The sequence below is a fragment of the Cyrtonyx montezumae genome, unplaced genomic scaffold (genome assembly GCF_038088225.1).
Source record: "Cyrtonyx montezumae isolate F1298 unplaced genomic scaffold, pur_monq_1.0 scaffold_10, whole genome shotgun sequence".
Taxonomy (NCBI): domain Eukaryota; kingdom Metazoa; phylum Chordata; class Aves; order Galliformes; family Odontophoridae; genus Cyrtonyx; species Cyrtonyx montezumae.
In genome coordinates, this window is record NW_027071826.1 from 12,868,837 (window position 1) to 12,895,019 (window position 26,183).

Consider the following 26,183-nt stretch of genomic DNA (forward strand, 5'->3'; position numbering starts at 1 on the left):
ATCACAAAATTATAGGGGGTGGAAGTGACCTCTGGAGATCATAGTCCAACCTCCACCCCCCTCACGTTAAATCTTCCCGAAAAGTGCAGTTCACAGATTTACAGCTGCACGAGCCCAGGCAGCATTCATTCAGCTTTCAAAAATAGGAACAAATCAGTCTAAGGATAGCTATTGAAATCATCCGTTGTTAGTGCTTCAGAGCAGCTCCACGTAGGTACCAATTACAAATGTTAGGAATGTAAAGTGTTTTCTTCTTAAACCCACAGCCAAACAAAAAACACAGTGGAATGACACAGCTCTCTCTTTTTTTGATACTCCAGTAGTAAGAAATAGCAGAAAATTCTTCCAGAAACATCTACGAACTGTATATTATGTAAGTAGTTCTCAGCTTAGGTTTATAATAAGAATTTGAAACGACAAAGCATTTTAAAGATGTCTAAGGAAAAAAAACCTGGCATTAATTTTGGCATTTTTTCCACTTCTCATACTTCCTTTCCAAGATCCTCTTTACAGTTATCTGCTGTATTTTTCCAGTACGCTTTCAGAGGGTATAAGTTTACAGCCAAAGGTACCTTTGAAATACTTGCAAATAATCTGTTATTAAAATGTGTTCATGGAAAGAATAGCTTTGATTCTTGATTCCCCTCTCTTCCTTCCCCATAAGAAACAAAATGAAACAAAACACACAAACATACTGGTGCATTCATTTAATGCTTTAGTCATTTAAATTGAACAAGGAAATTAACTGCAAGGGAAAAATATTCAAATATAAATTTGGTAAAGTACATTCTCCTCACAGAGGACTAACCACGGTCCACAGATCTGTGTGCAAAAGACAGCCTATGAACAAATTTTAGAGCATAGGACATACCCAGGACCAAAAGATTAACACTAGGAGTGTCAACCTAACAAGACAATTAAACATGAAATTAAGCTCTAGAAAATGGAAAAACTGACTGTGGTTGCCTCACCAGCCACAGTTATAACAAATAGCCAAATACTCCTAAAAACTCTGACTTCTCCAGTCAATAGGGCTACTCCTCAACAGGTGTAAGTCAAAACAGCTCTACTGAAGTAACTAGAATTTGTGAGTTCACGAGGACTGATACGTACCTAACCATGGCTCTAAGAAACATACTGCATATACTTAGCACAATAGCATGACAGAATAAATAAAGATGCACAAATACTGAATAATGTAAGAATACAAGAAGCATCATGGTCATAGAATGCTTCTTCAGAAGTTCCAGTATTTCTAGACAACAGTATTGTTTTTTAAAAAAGTCTCCCATTCAATACATACTTGAAAAGTTAAACATTATAAAGAGATGTGTACCAGTTTTTAAGTAGAAAATACAAGTTATGTCTTCTGGTTTGTGTTAGTCCTAACAAATTTCATACAACCTTTGGTTCCAAACCAATACAATGCAATCAATATTACAATGCATACTTAGTATTCAGTAGGAGAGGATACTGTAAAATTGAGGAAGAAAAGTTGAAAAACTGGAGTACCAAATTACCATATTGTAGAAAGTAAAGGCTGAAGCAAAAATATTCTGGGTAAATATATACACACACCCTACACACTATGTAAACACACATTCAGAATAGTAAACAAGCTAAAATGTCTTCCAAGCCTCCCAAAAAGTTACAATATAGCATACATACATACATACCAGATATAACATCATCTTTAAGGAATGTAGCCTGTTACATCCTAACTTATTCTGTGCTTAATTCATTTGCAATTCACACAATACATTCATATAGTAACGGTACCTCATTTACTCTTCTGAGTTTGTTCCATGCTGTAGTCAAGGACAGATCAAGTAATTATGAACTTTCATTTTAACTCAGATACTGTCATTATATAAGCATCACTCAGCTGCTTAAGAGTTATCTTTCTTGTTATCAAAGCTCATAACTTTCAGACTTCTGAACAGTACAGCAAACCACTGTGAAAAATCTATTTCTCAGTTTGAAAAAGAAGTTAACTGCTTGTTTTTACTATCAATTTTATTTAATATATAGGAATTAGGTAGTTAACTCCCATGTAAAAAAACAGATATGGTAATAATCAGTAAGCACAAAAATGGTCATTATTTACCTGTATAACATTCAGTCTCTAGATTTTTTCAAGAACTTCAGATAGTAACACTCTGAAAAGAGACCAAATATTTTTTACTGTTTTTAAAGAAGCAAGCTATTTGCTCACCTATAAAAAAGAAAACATTGATTAGTTTTACAGACCATCCAAGTGGATAGCACTGTGATATACATACATCCTCTGCAGCAACATAGTATAGAACAGTACTGGCATGTAATTAGATATCAATGCAAGAAATGAATCTTTACAAGTTTGCAGCTGTACTTGTAAGAAAGATCTCAGTGCCTCATACAAAGAATTCTTTCCAGTATTAAATCTTCATCCCTCCAGGGCAAATCATGATTGACTCTCTCTCTTCAAAGCTTCCAGTCTTTGTAGCAATGCATTTCCAAAGACCTCCCGATACGCAGGGCTGAGAGTGTCCAATAGGGAGTAGACAGTTTCATGGTACGGGTTTTGCAAACTGTCATCAGTCTGATCAAAATCATAAGCTACTACCTGCAACAAAGAAAGCACTGGTTAATCTTCTGCGATTAGGATCACACTGCAAAGTGAAACAGGTATCACAAAGTTTAACTTTGCCACTCAGGTTGTGCAGCAGTATGAAAACAAAAAGTTGATCTGAATTGAAGTCTGTGCTTTCTACTGGGGGACTTGCTGGTAACACAGTGTTTAGACTGTTTCAAATACTTTATTCTCAAACTCAGAACGGTTGTAAAATCCATCACTGCCACCTGTGAAGGAAGCCTTCTACACATCTTCACAAACAGTATGAATGGTGCAAAATGGATTTACACACACACTGCGTTACTAACTTTTTTGAGGTACTTGAGAAGACTGACATGCTTATAATACATTTGTCCATTAACTGCTTCAGTCCTCATCATTTTGCAAGTGTCCCAAACAAATGCCTATTTTCCAAACAACATCCCTTCTTCCTCTGTTTGCATTAGCAAAAGTGGCACTTTGCAGGGGAACACACAGAACTGGCATTCATAAAGGTACAAGAGTATATGTACACAGCTCTGGCATCACTGATTTCTAGGCACCTTCTGAACAGGATCATAATTCAGAGTGAAGATAATTAAAAATTATAAACAAGTTAATTTACCCTCAGTCCTGAGTCAGTGAGCTCCACACAGTATCTCCCCCTTTCCCTGGTTTCCACGTTGATATACGCCACATCCTCTGCACATGGAAGAGTTTTTGAAACAAACATGTTGCTGACAGCAAACAGAACATCATTCACTACAGCTTCGGCTTCTAGTCTCATATCTTTTACATCAGCTTCTTCGAAGTCTCTATAATCAGAATCCTCTTCAGACTCTGTGTTATTGGTCAACTCCATAGGACTGCAGTCAGTTTCCATTCTGCATGTGGAAGCATTTGTTTTAAATTCATCATCCCTCCACAGTCAACACAGAACATTTACATTGCTAAAGCAACATTTTAAGTAGGTGCATTAACCATTACAAACCCCCCCCCAAAAAAAAACCAAAAAACAAAGCAAACAAAAAAAAAACAACAGCAAAACAAACAAACCCTACTGAATTCTGCAGCAGTCCAGAAAACTCAAAACAAAGCTCCTGAGAACCTTTAGGTTACATCAGCACAGAGAAGCATTACTGAAGGAGTTGCTGCCTCCTATGCAGGCAGCTCACACTGTACTGGATAAGACTCCAGTATGATTCAGCAATAACTACTTCAACACTTTGCTGACCCTATATGCACCGGGAAATTCAAGGGAATTGAAAAAGCTATGATGGCTGCTGAAAGTAACGACCTATTTATCCGTGAGTTTAAGCAAGACTTAACGAGGGCCTGTGAAGTACATGAGTTATCAGCGATTACGAGGGCAGAATAAGAGCAGCAGTTTCCCATTCAGCCTTACTAAAGAACGTCCCCTCGCACAACGACAGCCCAGAAGAGGTCAGCCAGGGCCAGGCTTGGCGGCCAACTCTCACCAGCGGGAGGGCTGCTCGCGGAGCTGCCGAGCTTTACTCGTCAGGGAACTGCGGGACCGTAAGCCTCCCTCCCTTCGCGCCCCCAGGCAGCCCACCTACCCGCCCCGGCTTGAGCCGCCCGACTCGCCCCGGGACCGCTCCCGTCCCTCTCGGCTACGGCCGCCACCCCGCGCCTCCCGCCGCCACTTCCGCCCCAGCCTGCCCCGCTCGGAGACGTCACTTCCGCCGTGCGTCACGCTGCCGGTGGCGGCGCTCAGCGAGGAGGGGGAGGCGCGCGGAGCGAGGCGGTGTGCGCTTCGCGTCGCTCCGACCCGGCCGTGCCAGCGGTGGGAGCTGGCACGGGGGAGCCCCGGCCGCTTCCCAGCCCCTTCCCGCCGCAGTACGGTTCGAACCGTGCGGCGCCGCCGTCCCCTCCGCACTCGCGGGGCGCCGGGAAGATGGCGGCGGCTGTGGCCGAGTGAGGATGGAGCTACCTGTGTGCGCCTGAGGGCAGGCGGTGCCGCCACAGCGGCCGTGCGAGTGGCGCTGAAGGAGCCCGGCCGCGGGTAGCGTGCCCCGTGTCGAGCCTGGCACCCCATCTTCGAGCGGCTGCTCCGGCCCCTTCCCGACAGCAGCCCCGCAGCCACCATGCCGTGGCCGTTCTCGGAGTCCATCAAGAAGAGGGCCTGCAGGTACCTGCTGCAGAGGTACCTGGGCCACTTCCTGCAGGAGAAGCTCAGTCTGGAACAGCTCAGCGTGGATCTCTACCAGGGCACCGGCTCTCTGACGCAGGTCCCTCTGGACAAGTGGGTAAGAGACGAAGTGGGTAAGGTCCTTTGCGACCGAAGGACCCCGCTGGTCGCTGTCCCCGTCTGCAGCCGGTGCTCTATCCCCGCGTCCTGGTTTTGTTATTTTTCATGATAGGACAGAAAGGGAGAACAGCGTTGACAGTGTAACTAAAGGCGATAGTTGGTGGCAGGGAGGAGGAGGAGCTAATATTACCCAGGCTACCTGCAGTTGCTCTGTGACTGCTAGGATCTTGTGTACTGGCTGCTAGCAGAGATGACACAAACAGCGTTCCCTGCCCTTAACCGCGATTTGTCTTCAGCTTGGATGCAGCTTAGCTCTTACTGACACTGTTGTGCTTAACTCGGGGCTGTTTTTAGACATCTGTATAGCCTGGGCTCGAAATGCTGGAGGTCTGTGTTGACAGGAAATGGAAAGCTGCTTTCAGCTGCGCGTGCTCAGCGGGTGGGCTGCCATGCTTAAACCAACAGAAGCCTTATTCAGTCCCGGTGTGTGTATTTATAACCGTATATATGCATATATACACCTGTACATACGCGCATATATACATACTTCCAGTCTACTGTAGCAATACGAAGTTCTGTGTTCCTCTTTGTAGTGTTTTGTAAAGTTTCTGGGGTTAATTACCCATGTTACTTAGTTCTGCCTGCAAGTCCGGTGACTGTCATGAGCAGCCTTAAGCACTTAACGCGCGTCACTCATTGACTTTCAAGGTAGCATATATGATTAAGTGCACAGGCTTAGTGCTTTACACGCTGCTTTCAAAACACGTTTTACTATACTGCGTTATTTTGAAATGCTTGTGAATGCCTGAGGTTTTCAAATAAAGCTTTTCCAATTTTTATATCAAGTATGTGGCAGAAGACAGATTTTTGTGGAAATGCTCAGCATGACCAGTGTTTCAGTGTAGTCTTTTTTTGTTGTTGTTATTGTTTTTTTCCTTTTTTTTTCTTTTTTTTTTCTTACTTTCCTGTCTTATGCCTATAGCTTGTTTTCCGTCAGGCTTTAATTGAAATGTTATGCCCTCTAGTGGGTGTCACAGCAGTCTTCATTTGTCGAAGTGACATTATTTAAAATATAAATACTTTGAAACTGTAGCAGTTACAGACAGTACTAAACAAATTAACAAGTTAATTACATATGCAGAGTGATTAAATGTATACATGCTGATATTCAAGTTATCTTTCCCATTTACAGATTAGCATTTGTCTTTCTGACTTGTAAACAATGCATGACACGTTTAAGGTTCTTTGCACGTGACTCTCATGTATGACAGATTGCAAAACAGATGTTGTGGAAGTACTGCAGCTCTTTTTTCCCATAGTCATCATAAAGTGCTTCTCGATGAATCATCAAGATGAGTGTGGTTTGCTCGTTATCTTACCCATTTGTGTGGATACTTATACTCATCTTAATATATTTTAGCCAATATTGTACATGTGTTTATAGCTTACAGAGATAATGGGAATGCTTGTGGCTGCTGCTGTAACTTTGTTGTCTCCTGGGCTGTTTAGAAAAGTTGGAATGTAACCGACATTATTTTTGGTTGAATTGTACTATACGCTGAATTGTGCTTTAGCTAGTGGTATGGCTGTGATTCCAGCTCTGTGCATTCAGTCACATATGGGAACAAGTCCTGATGGAAAGTTGTAAAATTCAGTTTTAAAAATTCTCTTAAGAGTGATCTAATTTCTTCTTTGCAGGAACAATTGATATAGAAATACTTCACTTATATATATGTAAATCCTTTAAAATTGTAGATTTTTATTTAAAAGTAATAAGGAACATACTTAAACATTTTTCTTGCAGTGTAGCAAAAAGATTTCAGAGGTCAGATATATTTGAAATTAGTTTCAATAAATAGTTTACTTCCTTCTATAGCAAATTTATTTATAAAGGTCTGAGTAATTTAAATTATTTTATTTAAAATAAGGCTTTCATGCTAGATAATTATTTTTTATAAGTTACTATCATATTTATAATTAATGTGTTTAATTGAAAATAACATCTTTATGTCACTGAATCTTTGCTACTTCTTTGTCTTAACGTTTCTAACAACTGTTTCAGGCCCTGTTTTTTTAAAAAACTGGATGTCTTTCTACTTGAGTAAACTTTGGAACAGAAACTGGAAAAGTAAACAAAATTTAAGAAGCAATGATACTAAGAATAATAACATATGGCAGAGCAGCAAATTCTTGTGACAAGTAGAACTGAAGACTTAATAATGGAAGATAATGTTTTCTGAAGTTTTTTGGTTCATTTTTCATACTTAAATGAGCCTATAGAATACCATTTTAAGACAGGAAAGCATCTTTTAAATCCTTCTTTTTGTGTTAATCATAAATTTAGTTTCTTGACTTAAAATCAGTGGTTTCTTCATGATAGGAAAGTCAAAACCACTTTTTTATACTGTATCTAAATAGTGCAACCACATCTTATGTAAGGTCTTGTGTAGGAAGTTACACTCACAAAATTCGGTATATGACGTAGATTTTATTTAATTTATTAGCCTTGATAGTTCTTATTTAATTAAAATGGAAAGTCTTGAACTTCTGAATCAGAGCACAAAGAAGGGGGGTTCCTTTTGTGTGTGTGTATGTGTATTGACAGGAATATACTGGGTTTTAAAGTTGGCTCTTTGGACTCAGTGGTTGCAGTGAAAGCTATAATGTAAAACAGTATTTTCTGAGGATTTGGGACATTATCAACATCCTGAATTACATCTTCAGAACTGCTTCCATGTTTGTAATCAGTTTCATTCGTCAGTAATATTCTCTGTGTTACTTAGGTCAGTGTGATTGTAGCTTTCGTTATAATGTCGCTATAACGGATATGATTAATGGCAGTGGAGTAGTTGCTATAGATTATTGGTCTGTCAGCTGAGTTTTGATTCTCAGAATTTTAAATCAGTGCTGAGCATAACTTAGAACATGTTAAAATATCATCTAGAAATGGCACAATAGCATGTAGCAAGGAATGATTATTTGGTTTTGAAGTTATATTGTCACAGAGAAAAGTAAAAGAGGTTATGCATTGAAATTAGTCTTATGAAACAGTGTTGTTGCAGAAGCCTGTGGTAGTTTTGCTCTTAGCCTGTTTTTCACTGTGTTTAAGTATTCCCAGAAAATGAGTCGACTGTGTTAGTGTCATAGTAGAATTTATTGATGCTTTGTAAAAATACAGGTTATACAGCTACTCAGGGGTAACACTGTATTATGCTGAAAGTTGAGTGGAAGCTAAGTGGAAAACAAATAATGATGGAATCAAAATACTTGAAAATAGCCAGTATTTAGTGTATGTTTTATATACACGTGTTTAATATACATATGCATTATATTTTGTTGTTAATCTACTGAAAATTATGTGGTTCCTCTTCTGAATATTTTTGTTTCTTCTAGTGTCTGAATGAGATCCTGGAATCTGCAGATGCACCTCTGGAAGTCACAGATGGTTTTATCCAGTCAATTTCTTTATCTGTTCCATGGGGGTCATTGCTACAGGATAACTGTGCATTAGAATTAAAAGGATTAGAGATGGTCTTCAGGCCAAGACCAAGGCTTGGTAGGCTTTTTATTTATTTCATTTCCCCCTATTTTGCAAGGTATTTCAAGTAACTTACTTATTTGTGCTCCACATTTGATTCTTGTTTGTTTAACTGGAAATTTTTAGCAATCATATTTTCTGATGTAAAATTATTGCTTTCAAGGAGTGGTAATGTTAGGAGAAAGCTTTATTTATTAACGTGCATTCATTTAGTTACATTTGATGCAGAGTACGTTGTAACACAGCAGAAAAGATATCATGCAAGTTTTATCCTGAATTCTAAGATGGAATATTTTGTCTGCTTACCATGTTTGTATTTGTGGTTGGCATTAGCCGATAGGAGTTTCTGTCTCCAACTAGGATATGTTTCAAGTAGAGTAGGAAACTGCAAAATAATTAGTTAAGAGAATCATCTCTTTTGATTTAATTTTGTGATTATGCCTGCAGAGTCATACCAATACAATAAAATTTAACTGAAGTTATTCACTTAAACACGTGTTGAATATTGGTTACTCTTAACTCTGGTTTTATCTTGTTTGTATTGAATTTTCAACTACCAGAAAATCATACCAATGCAGTCTAAATGGATTAAATATGCATTTAGAAGTAGTACATCCCATAAATACAATCGCCATGTCTTACTAAGCTGATGAAAATTTTTTGTTGTTGTGCCAAATTTATAATTTACTTCATTTCGTTTTCATTGTTTCAAAATTTTTACAGCTGAATTTATTAATTATTTCTCTTACTTTACAGCATCTGGCTCTGAACCTATGTACTGGTCAAGTTTTATGACCAGTAGTATGCAACTTGCAAAAGAGTGTCTAAGCCAAAAATTGACAGATGAACAAGGAGAAGGGTCCCAGCCTTTTGAAGGACTTGAAAAATTTGCAGAAACTATTGAAACAGGTATGAATGAGTTATTGGGGTCTGAATGAATGTCACAGATTATCAATTTTTGTTGTGACTGAATTTTATAAAATGACTTTGCGTTTGTTATAAGTCATCACTTGCTCAGGTATCCGTGCATTGTTGGTTGACTGCACGAAATAAGTGTATATATTCAACATTTAGCAGCAGTAGTAGTAGTTTACTTTGTCCCTTGAAATTTTGTAATTTATTTTCATTGAGAAGTTCCCCAATTTAAAGTGTTATTTCATTTAGCTTATAAAAGTCATTGTTGAGCAAAGTAATTAAGAATTTCCTGTCTCTTAACTTTCTCATTTAAGTACTGCGAAGAGTGAAAGTTACCTTCTTAGATACTGTTCTGCGGATTGAACACGTGCCAGAAAATTCTAAAAGTGGAACTGCACTTGAAATTCGAATCGAAAGGTAAAGAAAATTATAAAAATCTGTTAATTTTTTGTTTGATTGTTTAAAGGACATTTTGGCCACTTTCCGTACCCCATGTCTTTGTGTGCAGTTAGACACTAGTTCTTCAGCAGCTGTGTTAAGAGTACCTGTTTTATAAAGTCACTAAAGGGTTTCTCCACTGAACTTCTGCTTAACGTGTTTAAACTAAAATATTTAATCATCAAATCAGAAGAGATCTAGATTTTTCTTCTAAAAGACAAGATAATGACCACTTCTGCAGTTAATGAACAGTTTGTCAGAAGTTCAGAGGTCAGTACATAGTACTGGCAAATGAGTCAACCTCTCACTTGAAAGAAATAAGTAGCATGTTGCTTTGATGTTTAATACATTTTGTTTATGGAAAAGCAGATGTATTTTTCCACTGCAAATTCTGTTATGTGGAGGCTTTTTTAAGAGTTTGCTGTTTGTGCTGTATCTCAGTTTTTTAATGTAAGAAATTTAATTGTACAGAAAATCTATGGATTTGAAATACATTTTGTTTATTTTTAACTTCCAGAATATTTCTTTCAGGTGGTGTTTGTAGGCAACATAAACATATGGTAGATTTTCCAAAAGTCAAGATTCTGAATCAAGTATTATATGTTGCAGTGGAAATGTTCGTGTAGAAGTGTTGCACAGACTCTTGATCATCAGATTAGACATAAGTACTAGGGTAATACACTAGGATATACTTACACTGAAAGCATGCTGCAATTGTCATGTAGAAAATTCAAGATTTCCACCCATTCCCAGAGAGTGGCGGTTTCTCCTTTCAGGACAGTCAACGCCATTGTAAATAGTCTGAAGAGACAGAGAGTATAAACAAACTTAGAGGCTTAATGGCACAATAAAGGTAAAAATTTGCATGCTCCTACCATCTTTATTTCCTTGCTTTTGTCTCCCAGAACTATGTACTGTGATGAAACTGCTGATGAGTGCTCTGGAATTAATGTACATCAGCCCACAGCTTTTGCTCACAAGTTACTTCAGCTCTCAGGTGTCACTTTCTTCTGGGATGAGTTTCCCGCATCTACAAAGTCCTCCCCAGTGTGTTCAGCTACACAGCTGGTAAAATTAAATGCAATATGTAAAATGTCACGTGATGAAGGATAGAATATAATGTTGTGCTTATGTATTAGATTTGTTCTAGAGGATGTAGAACTTAAACTTCTACTTGAATCTGTGCTTGATGACTTTCATAGTCTCTTCTGTTAGTTTTGACAAGGGGGAAGAAAACAGAGACGTTAGGACTTTATAAAATTTAAGGTGGTATTGGACTGGAATCTGGATGCTAGTTTTAATATGTGGAAATAGTCTATAAGTTAATATTCTGTGGAAACTTGCTCCAATTTTTTTGAAGGCCTGGTGTTTTCAACACGCATTGTTTCTTAACAGTTATTAATATGTTTTAATACTACAGTCGCATTTATATTTGTTTAAAACTATTACTTGCGTGATAAGCTTATGCGTGTTTAAGTCTTTTTGATAAGGAATTACATACATTCTAATTCCTCCCTATGTAACATTTTCAGGCAACTGAACCAAAGCTTTCACCTAGCTGGAACCCAAAAATCACGTATGAGCCGCATCCACAGTTAACAAGAAACTTGCCAGAAATTACTCCTTCTGACCCTGTACAGATCAGTAAGCTGATTGGTAGAATGGAATTGAGCCTAACATTAAAGCAAAATGAAGTACTTCCTGGAGCTAAGGTTAGTCATGCTTTCTGATTTTTAAATGAATAGTCACATCAGACTTCATTTTTTCTACTGCATAACAAGAACAAAAAACAGTAAGATTCTCTCAAGTAGCAATCTCTTTAGTTTTGCTTTAGGTTCTCCATTCAGAATTAATATAGTACGTCTAATAAGACATCTTTACAGTGGTCATCTGGCACATTCCCAGGATTTGTAATAAAATAGAGAGAAAATTTGCAAATATTCTCTGTTAACAAGTACTTATTTGTAAAGTGTTTTTTATACTTATATAATTAACTGTGTAAGTCCAGTTTTGGTTTGTAGGTCTATTATTTATTAAGTAGAGAGGTACATTACCTACTTTGGTATTTTCCTGCTACTTTAATTCTAAGTGAACACTAAAGGCAGGACAACTTATTAAAATAATATTTCGAAGTACAAGCATTGCACTGATATCTTTTAAGGGTGGATTTCTGTGTTGTGGAGACAAACAATTTATATATTGCTCTTGAGAAAATTGTTTTGTTTTCGTAAACTGCTTTATCAATTCTTTTTTTCCTTGTGACACTATGACCAACTTTTCCTATGTACATGTGGAATGTTTAAATGACTGATTAAAAACATTTTGAGTTTTGAAAGGATATAATTGTTTCAACAATTATGAGTAGTCCTTAGATGCTTACTGAAGCTGTAGCACTGAGGAATTATAAAACTCTTCTGAACGTTTCCACTTTTGAATTTTTACATTAAAATTAGTAGCAATCAAATAATAGTGCCAAATTAAAAGCCACCAGTTAATATTTTGTTTGACTTAAAAATAGAAAAATCAAAGCAGTTGAAAATAGGAGCCTTGGGTGTGAGTATATAAGTAAACTTGTTTAAATATATACCCTTTGTCTGTGATATTAAAATTATGATTTAACAATTGCAGGATTGCTGGGGGAAATGCTTTACCATGCTATCTTCTGTGAGCTGCAGGGACCCCTCTGCTTTATTGCTTGGAGCACTTCTTTTCTGCTGCTTCTTTCACCTTGGTTTTTGTACAGTTTTTTTCTCCCAGCTTTTTTTTTTTCCTAACAGACTATGTGGCATTTTGCCTTTTCTTAAATATGTTTTCACAAAGGTGAAAAGCTTTGCTGATGGGCTTAGCTGTGTCCTGAGGAGAATCTGATATACATCCTGTGCTGTGCAGCACAAGGCAACCCTGGCCCCTTCTCCTAGAGGGCACCCCTGCAGCATACCCTGCTACCAGCCCTTTGTCACTGTCATGAAATACAATGAATAAAAATTAGGAGTGGAGCAATGTCTAGGAATATAGGATTCTAGAACTGACAAATCTATACAGGCTCTTAAGATAAACTAAGTTTGAGTAGGTCTTCAGTGGTAAGTGACCTGCTCAGTTGAATGCTGTGTTAAAACAGTTAAGACATTTAAAAACTCCCTCTCTCTGTTGCAAGAAAGTAATTAAATCTACAATAAAGAGAAGTTCTGAGGAAAACTTTTGCAGCTTTTAAGGTCTACTTCAGATGGTATTTTCTATATTTTCTAATTTGTACATAATACTATATACTGTTAGTTGCTTTTAGAAATGTTGAGCAAGCAAAACTACTGGCATTCTTGAATTTTCCTATTTGGTGATCTATATTTAAGCAAATAAATTGTTGGTGGCAAAACTGTGTTCATCTTGCCAATGTACAAATTGGAAGCAACACATAATAAGAAGTTATAGCTGAGTAGAAGGTGAAAATTTTGCTGAAATGGCTGTAAACTTTATAGCATCAAAATCTAATATAAAAATCATTGAGACTTTTGAAGGAAAACAGTGTTCATTGTTTTGTTTTTCCTTCCTTTAGCTGGATGTGGATGGACAGATAGACTCTATACATCTATTTCTGTCACCCAGGCAAGTGCATCTTCTATTGGACATGGTAGCAGCTATTGCTGGACCAGGCAAGTGGACATTCTGTAAATGCTATATGTGTATTTATGTGGACAAAAATGAAGATTTACAATATAAGCAAGTTTCTTTAGTGGAGAAACTGTTTGTGCTGGTAGATCATTACTTTCTGTTTGGTTTTAGCGAAAAGCTCTGTAGCTGCTCTGTGTAGTACTGTGATATAAGATATATTCAGTTGCAGATCGTTGGTTATAAAAATGTAGGCAATAAAATAAATAGTTTTTGTTGTCGTTGTTTTTTAAAGGGGGAGTGTAGAAGACAGGAGTTGGGGAAATGATAGTTGGAGAAAGTCAGGAAGGTAGAACAATTTTGCTTCTTATAGCTTCTGTCTGAGTGGAGGAGCTTAACTGCCTGATTTGTTCTCTGCTTTGTACTGTTCTTAGGAAACAGGCACGGAAAAAATTTAATAGATGATGCTTGAGAAAAATTGTCTGTATTTGCTAAGTAATCAACAGCAGTAGTTAGATGATTGCAGTAATGAGATGAGCATGTTTTGTTCTTGTTGTTTTTTGTTTTCCATGTCTCCCTAATGTAGCAATACTTACTATTTGGATGAGCCCTTAGTCTTTATCATGAGAAGATTTATCATATCCATAGCACATGCTGAATAATCTTCTGATGATACTAATATTCTTTTACTGGTCTTGTTAATGGGTTTTGGTTAATTGAAAAAGCATTCCCATTTGTATCATCAAAAAACCTGATATTTTTGTAATTCATTAGTAGTAAAATATGCATATATGACCATAAAATACTCACTTCAGAGTTGCAAGTAATGCTAGAGGTAGTAAACCATTTTTGATATATATATATATATATATATATATATATATGTGTGTGTGTGTGTGTGTGTGTATATGTGTATGTATTTAAATAATACATATGCACACGCATCCCACCACCAAGCTAGTTAATTTTCAGGTTCAGTTTTGAATTTTCTTAAAGATACCGGTAAGAAAATAACAGTGCATTTTGTATTCTTTAATTTTCTTTTTAAATTCAGAAAGCCTAAGCAGGATAGAATTGTCCAACAAAGATAGGAAGAACCGGCCAATGCAGCAGGAAGATGAGTATCGAATTCAGATGGAATTAAAACGTTACTTGAGAAAAGAGTCTTTATCTGCAGGAGCCTCATCTGAACAAAGCTTCTATGAGACGGAGACTGCCAGAACGCCTTCTAGTCGTGGCAAGTATAAAAGATGATGCAGCATAGCAGAAAGCTCATCATTAAGATTATACAAAGTAGATGCTGATCTTTTATTCTTGGTATTTTAAGTATCAAAATAACTTTGATGTAGAATTATTCTAAGCCATTAGTTGCACTGTTGAATAAAAATGAATGAGGCTACGCTAGGTTTCATTTTAAAGAATTTAGTAATCTCATATGCACGTTTTCTATGTGCAACATGGTAAATGAACGTGAATTGTAACATGCTTTCAACATTGTTGAGGAAATGAAATGCAGAAACGTAGTTCTGTTGTTCTTGTATTTACATTTTTATTTGCATTCTTTTACTACTATTAATTTGAGAATTAATATATAGATTTTTCAAAAGAATGTATGAACTTAAATTATGCCAACTTGAATATGAGAACAGAATATTTGACTTAATATTTCTAAGGTTATTAACGTGGAACTTCTGTAAAGGATAGATTTATTTGACTATTCTATCTAGCTGTTGGATTTCTGAACTCAGAAAAGCATTTCTTTTAAAAATAAACTTTCTTCATTAGAAAGTAATGATTTAATATGCCTGATTCTCATTAGAAGAAGAAATTTTCTTCTCAATGGCTGAAATGGACATGTCTCACAGCCTTTCCTCCCTGCCACCTCTTGGAGATCCTCCAACTATGGATCTAGACTTGTCTTTAACTAGTACATACACGAACACGCCAGCAGGATCCCCGCTGAGCACAACAGTGGTATGTATAGTATTAGCAACATTTAAAATCATCTTGAAATCAACATTTTTTTTTCTTCCTGTTGTATAAATATTCTTTACAATATCAAGAGCTGTTGCAAAATTAGGGAAATTGAGTGTGTTGACTAGCAGCTTCCTATCTGAGTTCCTATCTGAGTTCCTAGCTTCCTATCTAACACCAGACATTGTTCAAGAAGATGTTTAAATCTGACAGTTTTCCCTGGAAGCTACAGAAACTGTATTGGAAAGAATCTCATCTGTTTGATTACTGAGACAGGAAATTGAATGCATTTGTTCTCAAATGCCTTGAAACTTACATAGAGAAGTTAAGAAAGATCCTTTTGTTTTTGTAACTGAATATTTGGGTTATCTTTTATTATGGACTACATGGGTGATGACAATAAAAAGCATAAAGTCATTATATTAATTCCTCAAATGGCAATATGCACAGATAGATGTAGATTGCTCTGAAAGTAATGCCTCCTATTTATTTCCATGGAAACTACAAAATATCCAAAAGCACAATAACACTCTGATGGAGACTATTGGCTGCCAAACGTTATTTTTCAGTGTGATCACCATAATTAGCTGTGCATTTTCAGTAGCTGTGCATAAGAGCCTGGATACCACACTTGTAAGAATGTGTACCAGCAGAGGTGATGCACTGTTTCACAGCTGCTGGTGTCGTTGCTAGGAAAATGTTGTCCATTTAGTGCAACATTATCAGTCCAAACAAATGGAAGTTAGAAGATGCCAAATCCAGACTGTGAAACGGATGTTGCAGGACAGCCTAGCTGGGATTGGCAATGTGTTCCACAGTCTTCAAAATGGTATAGGACATGGATTTTATTGTTATCTTTTTCTCTGGCCTGACCCTAGAAGTTTGAGCCTTCAGCTTAGTCAGCGTCATGATGCAGCAGTCAGAGTTTGTTTGTTTGTTTGTTTATTTTGTCTGAGTTCCAGTTAATCACCCCTTTCCTGTCCCAAAAGACAGTGTGTATCACTTCATGCTCTGAGGGCTGTGTCTTTTTCTTTGATGGTTATTTCATGTCACCTTTCTGTGGACTGCCGTTTTGACTCTGTCTTGTAGCGTTGACACTGTGTCTCATACTAGTAATGATGCAATTCAGGAAACTGTCACCTTCAGCCTTACATTAGTTCACTGAGTCCTGACAGACTTGCATACAGTGTTCTTTCTGTTCCTGGATCAGCATTTGTGGGACCCGCATGGTGATAACTTCGTGATATTCCAACATTGCCACCATCATTTCCAGTGCATTAAAGCCTATGTTAAGCTCTGTAACAGTTCCCTGTTCATAATCCTCTGATTTGTGTGGATGAGCTGATTCAGACACTCTCCATTTTATGGTGTGACTATGCATGGCCATCAGAAATATGGCTTATCATTCACATTGCTGTCAGTCACTGCTGAGATGCAGCACCCACCTTCTCTCTGTGCTCACATCCACTATTTGGTCTCCATGTTCAGCAAGCATTGATGAATGTCAGTGGGCAAGTTTTTCTTCATGGAGGAATTCAATTTCACACCTTTGCTTCTTGTCAGATGCCATTTTGTCAGATTAATCTTCTGATGTCATCTGTTGCTTGACAACAAATAGTAGTGAAATATTGATGGGAAGATTCAACCTCTGTTGCCTTACTTCTGTTGTTCACCTCTGACACTGTGGATAAACATAATCACATAGGACGCATTACTTTGGGACAGCCACCTTTTATATGCTTATATACATACATACACATCTCTTTAGTAAACTTAAGATCATACTTATTTTTGTTTTAGCTTCAGCCAACCTGGGGTGATTTTCTTGATCGTAACAAACAAGAACTACAGCCTCCAAGAGGTTCTTCACTTGCAGCCAATGTGGTTCACCAGACTCCCTTAAGGAGAACATGTAAGTAAAAATGCTGTTTTGCATTCTTATCCCTAGATGATACTGAAAATAATTTTTGATTGAGCAACTTGGTAAAAAATGAAAATAAGAAGTAAGGTGATGTTATGAAATTGTTGTTTACACAGACTTAATTTTATATTTCAGCTATTCCATCCAGATCTGTTTCTGTGGATGAATCCAGACCTGAGCTTCTTTTTAGACTCACAGTGGGAACTTTCTCAGTGTCTGTACTTCATATTGACCCTTTACCTCCACCTGAAAGTTCACTGAACCATAACCCATTGACACCAATGGCTCGAGATTTCTTTGCCCGAATAGAAAAGATTGAGCCAATTAAGTTTGCAACTGAAGATTTTCTGTCCTCCCGAGAAGTATTTTCAGAAGCTTGTTCCCATGATCACCTTAGGTATAACTTTGTTTATTAATAAACCAATTAAATATCTATCTGTTAAGTAAGCTTGAATACATAAAATTTATATCTGTTGGACTTGCCACTTAACTGAATTAGACTGTTCATTTTAAAATAGCCTTGTATTTTTACACCTGTTGTCTGACTATTATTTTTATTTAAAAAGTGCATAAACAGCAAAGTGAGCCTAGCTCCCTTCTATTATGGATTGATTAAACTAGGTACAGTTTCTGCTGCAGGAAGCAATGGAATTTGGATCATTAAGTAAATGATTTCTTCAGAAATAGCTTTATTTTTAGGACAATCTTTATTGCAAAATAGGGATTCTGTTTTGAGAAGCTTAGGTTTTTATTTAGTGCAAAATAATACAAATTCAGAGTTAAGGTCATAGTTCAGAAACAAATCGTTTTTTTCCTCAGAAGTTTTAATTGTCCATGCACAGTCTGTGATACAGAAATTTAAGAGTGAAAATATATTTTCTTTCTTTATGGCTCTAATGTAGACTTCTGTAGGCATCTGACTTTGCCCAAATAAGGATGTTAGATTCCTGTCTTTACTTGAGTTATGCATTATGTTAGATGTCTGAAGTGGTCTTTGTGCATTTCAGTATGCAAATTGTTGTTGAACATGTGACATAAAATCCTTTGTCTGTGTTAGTAAAAGTGATACCTAGAATAATCATTAAGTTAAAATTATGACAGTTTTAATGATTTTTAAAAGATTTGCATTGATACTTTTTTCCTGTGTTGAAAATTTGACTGTTCTTAGTTTTATCATTTCATGCTAATTTCCACAATTCATAATTTTTATAATTCAGATTTATAGGTACTGGCATCAAAGTGTCCTATGAACAAAGACAAAGGTCTGCTTCTCGAAGTTTTAGTACTGATTTATCCATTGGGAATGTGGAGTTTCTGGAATGCCTTTTCTCTACTGACTCTCATTCCATTCAGCCTCATTATACAGAGGTAAAAAAAAAAATTGGGATCTCCCCAGAAAATGTAAATTGTGTAATTGAAAATGTTAGATTTTAAAATAGGTACAGTTTTTATGTTAAAAGTTTATAAATGCTGTGGTTTTAAAGTGTGTCTTATATTTGTTGCAAGATCAGATGGTGAACCAGGCTGCTGTTGTACTTGACACAAGTGGTATTAGTTAGTCAATCTTCACTAGTTTACTTCTTTCAAATATGTTTAATGCAGTTTGGGAATTAGAGTAAGCATTTTCCAAACATTAACTCATGGAATTAAGGAATGGGGAAGTTGCTTTAGGTGATATCCAACTCTTCTAACAATGAGAAACATCTAATAAAGGGACTGAACAAATGGATTGAGTAAGTGATTGGGCCAAGGCTCTGTTTGTTGACTTGAATCCAGGATTACATGCTAACTTTTCTAATAAAAATGTCATAAATATCTTCTCCTGTGGCAACTCTTTTTATCTGTTAATTATCTTAACTATTATTTTAAAGCTGCTGACATTTCGTTCTGAAGAAGAAAATGATTCTCATGCTCTGCCATGCCTTCAGCTTCATTATAAACATTCTGACAACAGAGGACCTCAGGTAAGAAGGGATATTAAAAACACCAAATTTCTGCATAATAGCCTTTGTCTAGTTTTGTTCACTTTTATAAGAAGGTATCTTGTACAACTGAGTCTTTCACATATAATTTGCTTCATTACATTGTTTTTAAGAATTTTAGTAATTTTTCTGTTATTTTTCAGGGTAGTCAAGGCAGACTTAGTTCAATTCCACAGACAGCAGAGTTACAAATAAAATTAAGACCAGTGTTCTGTGAGTTGGATATTAGTATTGTGGACAGATTGAATTCTTTGCTTCAACCACAGAAACTAACTACAGTGGAGATGATGGCATCTCACATGTATACTTCTTACAACAAACACATAAATCTGGTAAGTTAAAAATGAAATTTATTAAGAATTATGCTGAATTTTTGCCACAGGAAGGCAGGTTGGTTTTCTAACCTTTGGGATTTCTTTGTTTATAAATTCTAATGAAGTACACAAGCTATCTGATTTAGGTACTCATTCTAGATTCAGTGATTACATACTTGATAACAGACCTAAAGACTACGATAACTACTTCCTAAGCAGTGCAGATTCACTGCTTAAGACAAACAGCTGAGCACAAAGGGCGAATCTTGAATGATTTCTACTTTGACTCTGTCCTTTTGTGCTCTTTAGCAGCAGTAACCGTTATTGAAAATTTTAAATATGTTTTGAAATTTTAAGTTGTCAGTCAGCCCAGATGCCTCTACTTTGCCATACCACTTTTGTTGCAGGTAATAGAAGTGTTGGGCAACAGATGCATTGCATTGTAGTGATCACACAAACTATTTTGTGTGATACATGAAACAACCTTTTTGTAGGATATTAAAGAAAAACCTTTCTTCATAGTTATTTTTAGCATTATTTCCTATAGTGCAATTATTATATTAACTTTTTCTGTAAACTTTGTTTTAGCATAAAGCGTTTACTGAAGTTTTTCTGGACGATTCACATACTCCTGCAAACTGTAGAGTTTCAGTTCAAGTCACTGCCCCTGCATTAAATTTGTCTGTTCGCTTTCCAATACCTGACCTGCGGTCAGATCAGGAAAGAGGACCATGGTTTAAGAAGTCACTTCAGAAAGAAATTCTTCATCTTGAATTTACAGATATAGAATTTAAAACGGAGTTTAAAGGAGGCTCAACTCCAGAACAAGTAAAATTAGAACTTACTTTTAAAGAGCTAACTGGTAAGTTTATTCACATTATGTTTGAACGTTTTTTTTTTTATTATTTTTACCAGAAATTACACAGTTGACACAAAAGTTTTCTGTTAAGAGCTAATAATGACTTCTGTCCTCTTGGTGGAGCAGGTATCTCTCCTGCAGTTTAAAGTTCATTGCTAAATATTGGCATAAGTCAAAGTAATACTACTAAGAGATGGGGATAATGTACGTGGGTACAGCGCTTGCTTGCTTTTTTGTTTTTGAGACCTGAGACAATATTTCTCTTATTTCCTGTCATTTTATCATGTGTTTAATGTATTCCAGGGATCTCTGTCATTGTGTTAGGCTTAATTTTGTAAATGAAATGGGAGCAATACAGTTAAACGATGAATCTCAGGTCTAGTTTAAAAATATAGTGGATACTGGTGTCCTAAATAATTGCCATTGAGAAAATGGTAATACTCATATGCCTCTTATGCCTTACAAAGTAGGAAGATACAACTTGAAAGTAGTTTGGTTTCTAAAAGTTGATGTTTAGATTTGGGTGGAAAGGAAGACAAAATGCACGAAGTTGCCTTGTGAACAGGTTGGATAGGTTAGCCTGTTGGGCTGCCACCTGAGGAGGACGTGACTTCAAGCTAGCAGCTGTCGTTACTTTTTCGAGTTTTTCTACTGTCTTTCTCTGTTCAGATTATTACAGGCATCCTGTAGTTATTGTCATTCCTGAATGAACTTCTTTTCTACTATATTTTTCTGTTTAGGTTCATTTGAAGAAGATAAAACACAAGCATCAGTAAAATTTTTTCAAGTGTCTGGCGGTGTAGATGGAGATATAGCATCATCAGACAACTTTGATTGGCCTCGGTAAAATCATGTTTTGTTTTGCAGTGTAGATTGTTAGTATTTTCCAAGTACTGATGTTGAAATTTTAAGGCATTCACCACACAAGTAGTCAGCATTAAAATTAATTGCGAAGTAAGAACATGTAGCTGTTGACCCCAAGAACTTATAAAACTTATGTGTTTGCACATTAAAACCATTTTGATTATAGTGTTTTCTCGATGGGTTTGAGTAAATTTCATTGTCAGGTGAACATGAAGGAGACTTGAAACTTTGTCAGTCTAATTTATCATTTTACGTCTTCTCTTAGTTGTATATTGAAGACTGAATACAGAACAACAAAAAAAAAACTGTTGATTTTTTTGTGCATGTATCTCAAAATATAAGTAAGTTGGTACAAAGCTGTAACAACAGTACTTATGTTTTGATAGTGTTATTGCAACGTGTAAGGCAATACAGTGCCTCAGTTACAGAACACCATTGCTTAATGCTGTTTAAAAAGGTGAATTAAGAATTTGCCACATCGATTTTTTGCTACAGTTTTCAGTGTCTTTTTGACAGTATTTCTTCATGGAAAATTTTTTCAGTATGCTTTTCATTTATGATGATACAAATAAAACATTCTGTAACAGTGTGCACTTGTAATGTACAGAGAGCATGCAGAGCATTACTTTGTTTGTTTTGAATAGCCATTGGTGGTATAATGATAAAATGTTTCTTTGAGCATTTTCTTTTGTCACCTAATGGTTGCTTGATAGAGTTGAAAATAACTGATGCTAACCTTTTGGCCTTACAATTCTTTCTGTATTCCTTTGTTCTTTAAGTTTGGTGTTTCTTCTGTGCTGTCACTCCCTCTAACAAAATGTTCCAACTGATAAAAGAGCCCTGATCTTTGTCTTCCTAAGTCGACTTGTGTTTACTGGCTAAATAGTAGAACTATGTCACGTTTCTGTGCGGTAACATAACAATTCTTGGCACCTCTGATGGCTTGTTCTTCATAATGTTTCTAACATTAGGATTGTATTGAAAATAAACCCTCTGGCTGTGCACTCCATTCTGGAAAGGATAGCAGCTGAGGAGGAAGAAGGAGATGGTAACTTTCAAGAGGAAGAAGAAGGAGGGCCTCATTCCTTGAAAGATGTCTGTGATTTTAGAAGACCAGAGCCTTCTCCTTTTTCTTCTCGTCGAGTCATGTTTGAAAATGAAGAGGTACTGTGAAATTTTATTATTGCTCTGTGCTTATAGTGGATAAAGTTAATGTATTCTCACACTTAGATCTTCTCACTTCTGTTCATCTTCTGTCCTTCAGTTGTTTGTTTTTATTTTCATCTTGGGGTTTATTTTGTTTTGTTTTTCTTTCAGATGGTGATGCCAGGAGATCTTGTTGAAATGACTGAGTTTCAGGATAAAACAATTAACAATTCTCACTATGTACTGGAGCTCATGTTACCAAACATTCACTTAACATTACCAAACAAAAGCTTTTATGAAAAACTTTACAATAGGCAAGTATGATGATTGTTTTACGTAGTTATCATTGCTTGTACTTTCGATTCTCTGTTAATTGTTGATGAAAGCATTTAAATGAGTGACTCTAGCTGAAATTTGTATTGTTTTCTAAGAATATAAAGTTCCTTATAAAATGCACTTAGAAGTTGACTTCAGGTACACTATTGTATGTCTGATTGGTGTAATAGGAGTCAGTTGCTGAAAAAGGATGTGGCAGTTTTTGTGAACAAGGAAGAGAATTAAAAAGTCTTTTGCTTTCAGTGAAAAATTCAGACCTTTGTTCACAGTGCTTAGTTCTGCTCTAATATTCTCCTTTATAAATAGTCATTATACTTCAAAAACTGTTGAATTCGTTTTTTTTCTTTTAACTTAGTGACTTTCCTCTTAAATATAAGAGTTTGTAAGACAGGGGAAAACCCTAGCAGTACTCTTTTTTTTCTTTTTCTTACTTTTTTTTTTCTTAGTCTTACTGAGGCTAACCAGGAAAAGTGAACCTGACTTAAATTCTGATTTCTGTTGCTGTTTCTGTTAGTTGTTCCTTATCTGCAGAAGGGAAAAAAACAAACTCGATAGATGATATCAACTGAAAAATAACTACTATGCTACTTATTACCTAGGTGAAGAAAGATAATGATGTTATTCTAGACTGTATTAGCCATTATTTCTCTTTCAATATTGCCATGCTTAAACTTTCTTTGAATGTTCAGGTTATTGACTGTACAAGTTCTGTTACGCTAGCTGACACAGACTCATGTAAAATCAAAATAAGTAATGTTTCCTGCAACTTTGCCTTGAAGTTGATGTGATAAAAATAGTATTTTCCCTCCCCAGCATATTTATACAATATGCATCAATTGCTAGAGATTTTTTTGTTTCTCTATTAATGCTAGAATATGGTATATTATTACCATAATTATGGAGGAAAAAAGATTTTCATTATTTATGGCTTTTATTCCTGCATATATTATTCTTTTTTGTTCTCTTGAACATTTTCCTCTTTGTTTATGAAATCTGGTATATTAAATCTGTGTAGGAGATTATGCTTTTTTCACCTTATACTTATCGGGAAGATAGTATTTTGTATAACAATAATATATTTCTTTCTAGAATCAGCAATGATTTGTTGTTGTGGGAACCAACTGCTCCATCTCCTGTAGAAACATTTGAAAACCTTTCTTATGGTGTTGGACTATCTGTGGCCAGTCAGCTCATCAATACTTTCAGTAAAGACAGCTTCAGTCAATTTAAATCTGCAGTTAATTATGGTAATTATTAACTTAATAAGCTCTTAAGCTATTGTGATAGGAAAGTGGAATTGGCTGAAGTGGCTTTGATGGTACAGGAAAGAACATGCAAATTTGTAAGAGAAAATATTTAAACAGAGAAGAAATAATGTGGATTGCTTATCAATTAAGTAAAAAAAAAGTGTGAAATTAAATTGCATCACCTCTGGTTAAACGAGTTACGAGTTACTGGCATGAAGTGTGTCAACTAGAAAGTTAGTCATTTGCTGTTTTATCTGTTAGATGACGAGAGTGGATCTGAAGAGGAAACACTACAATATTATTCCACTGTTGATCCAAATTATCGTTCACGCAGAAGGAAAAAACTTGACTCTCAGAATAAGCACTCACAAAGCTTTCTGTCTGTTCTGCTAAATGTCACACATGGATTAGTGTCAGTATTCACAGATATAAAGGTAAGACACTGAGACTAGAAAATACCATAAAATCAAACATGGTATGTAAAAAGTTCTTTTGTTTTGACCATTGGATCCTTTCATGCAAAATATCCTATCTTCATGAAGGAACAAGTATATATAACAATAACTCTGTGTTCTTACTGCTGTACTATAATTTAACTGGACTGTAAAATGATAAAACATTTAAAAATTTTTTTTAAACCTGGTTCAACATAAGAATGACTAAATGTAAGCAGAAAAATAGCTGTTGGTTGCATGTGTCAAGTTAGTTTGATCTAACTGCACCAACTCAGCATATTATTTCTGCTCTTCCTTTAGCAGGATGATGGAAAAGCACTAGAAGGAAAATACGGTGAATTCTGGTTGGAATTCAACAATGGTTCACTTTTCAGTGTGACTAAATATGAAGGTTTTGAAGATAGACACTACGTTTGTCTCCATTCTAGCAGCCTCAATTTATATCATCAAGGTAGGTTTGGGATTGAGGTGGCTCTGGGTGCTGCGCGAGGATGTATTCTTGTATTTCTTTAGAAGAAGAAACTGCTGCTATGCCCACCCCTCCCCTCACTTTTTTCCCTCAAATGGTGTACCACTTGCTTTGTAACTCATGGGTAATGCTCCTGAGATGATGCAGTAATGATTCCTGCAGATGAGGCAGGGGTTTAGTTCAAGCTTTTCCTGTCAACTGCTGGTCTGAAACATTTTGTGGTCCTTTTATATATGTTAGCTGTACAATTTGTTCTTTGTTGTGGAAGTATATGCTTGTATATGGTACTAGGTATTTAGTTGAAGAAGGTACTGGACACAAAAAGAAACAAAAAATACCCATACAAAACTATACTTAGTTTTTAGCTACAGCCATGTTTTTAAATATTTCATCACTTGCAACCTTCCTTTTGCATTTTGTATTTGTGAATTTATTTTTCAGTAATGAAAGGATTTTAAAGACATTAAGAACAAAAAGGATTTTCCTTAATGCTTTATTAGCAGCAGCTTTGAATCACAATGTTACTCAGTACACAATCTCTGCAGGTATGGTGGATGGGGCTGTCCCTTCATCTGAAATACGGCTGCCCAGCACAATACGTCCCCATTGGTTAGAACCTACTATTTGTTTTTCGGAAGAAGATGGTCTTAGCAGGACATCTTCAGATGGTGTGGGAGTGGACTGCCCAAATATGCTGACTGTTGCAGTTAAAATCCAATCCGATAAAATAGAGAGCAATACAAAGGTTTGTGTTTTTTAAATTTGTGCTTTTATTTATCTCAGTGTACATGGGAGTGTTTAGATTTCAGACTTACAAGGGTTATAGACAAGGAAGCTATGACTTAGGAGATGCTGTTCCTTTAATTCTGTTAAAATCAGACTCTCTTGGGTCAGTTGTGCAGCTTATCTATCAGCTCAATGTAGTAATTCTTCCAGTACTTTATTTTGCTGATCATATTTTATATTTATTATCCTATTTGTGTTTCAACTTGGTTGAGTTTTAATCTGGTGTCTAACCAGGCAGAACAAATACAGAGAGTTAAAAGTTATTCCGATCAGCTTACTGACAGTGTTGTCTAATGCATTGCCTTTGCTTGCCTGATTGAAGCAGCCCTCTGGTAAATGAGTTGGCTTCAACAGTAGCATTCATTAGCATGGCTAAAAGATGACCTGTTTGCCAGCATAATGGTGACAAACAGGTTGGTAGAGTTACATAGAGAGGGAAGGAATCTGCCTAACTGCAGAATGTCACTGTGGCTC

The 26,183-nt window shown here is 36.2% G+C and overlaps 2 protein-coding genes across 4 annotated transcripts in view; one reads left to right on the forward strand and one right to left on the reverse strand.

Moving 5' to 3' along the window:
* Window positions 1–693: 693 nt before the first annotated feature.
* On the reverse strand, window positions 694–4,251 carry GSKIP (GSK3B interacting protein). Of its 2 annotated transcripts, none has more exons than XM_065750615.1 (3): window positions 4,167–4,251; window positions 3,219–3,477; window positions 694–2,605 (listed from the first exon to the last, which is right to left on the reverse strand). In XM_065750615.1, the coding sequence occupies exons 2-3, from the start codon at window positions 3,474–3,476 to the stop codon at window positions 2,444–2,446; spliced, it is 420 nt and encodes a 139-aa protein (XP_065606687.1). In that variant the 5' UTR covers window position 3,477; window positions 4,167–4,251; the 3' UTR covers window positions 694–2,443. The 2 variants fall into 2 exon arrangements, with proteins under 2 accessions (XP_065606687.1, XP_065606695.1); XM_065750623.1 differs by having other exon boundaries at window positions 4,171–4,243.
* A 417-nt stretch (window positions 4,252–4,668) lies between these two features.
* The window catches only part of ATG2B (autophagy related 2B), a 41,306-nt gene continuing 19,791 nt past the window's right edge, over window positions 4,669–26,183 (forward strand). Inside the window, exons 1-22 of one of the 2 annotated variants that reach the window (XM_065750544.1) lie at window positions 4,669–4,860; window positions 8,256–8,418; window positions 9,157–9,309; window positions 9,630–9,732; window positions 10,659–10,821; window positions 11,286–11,465; window positions 13,304–13,404; window positions 14,415–14,593; window positions 15,176–15,330; window positions 17,131–17,242; window positions 17,387–17,648; window positions 18,469–18,619; window positions 19,123–19,215; window positions 19,377–19,565; window positions 20,136–20,409; window positions 21,147–21,249; window positions 22,242–22,434; window positions 22,588–22,730; window positions 23,842–23,999; window positions 24,261–24,433; window positions 24,755–24,905; window positions 25,469–25,668. In XM_065750544.1, coding sequence (XP_065606616.1) covers window positions 4,699–4,860; window positions 8,256–8,418; window positions 9,157–9,309; window positions 9,630–9,732; window positions 10,659–10,821; window positions 11,286–11,465; window positions 13,304–13,404; window positions 14,415–14,593; window positions 15,176–15,330; window positions 17,131–17,242; window positions 17,387–17,648; window positions 18,469–18,619; window positions 19,123–19,215; window positions 19,377–19,565; window positions 20,136–20,409; window positions 21,147–21,249; window positions 22,242–22,434; window positions 22,588–22,730; window positions 23,842–23,999; window positions 24,261–24,433; window positions 24,755–24,905; window positions 25,469–25,668 — 3,561 coding nt within the window. In that variant the 5' untranslated portion in view covers window positions 4,669–4,698. Of the gene's footprint in view, window positions 4,861–8,255; window positions 8,419–9,156; window positions 9,310–9,629; window positions 9,733–10,658; window positions 10,822–11,285; window positions 11,466–13,303; window positions 13,405–14,414; window positions 14,594–15,172; window positions 15,331–17,130; window positions 17,243–17,386; window positions 17,649–18,468; window positions 18,620–19,122; window positions 19,216–19,376; window positions 19,566–20,135; window positions 20,410–21,146; window positions 21,250–22,241; window positions 22,435–22,587; window positions 22,731–23,841; window positions 24,000–24,260; window positions 24,434–24,754; window positions 24,906–25,468; window positions 25,669–26,183 lie in introns of those variants that run through there. The other variant, XM_065750534.1, reaches the window with a different exon arrangement.

Coding starts and splice junctions, on each gene's coding strand:
- GSKIP (XM_065750615.1), bottom strand. CDS start 3,476: ATGGAAACTGACTGCAGTCCTATGGAGTTGACCAATAACACAGAGTCT. Junction 2,606..3,218: donor TCACTGACTCAGGACTGAGG/GTAAATTAACTT, acceptor TCTTTGTTGCAG/GTAGTAGCTTATGATTTTGA.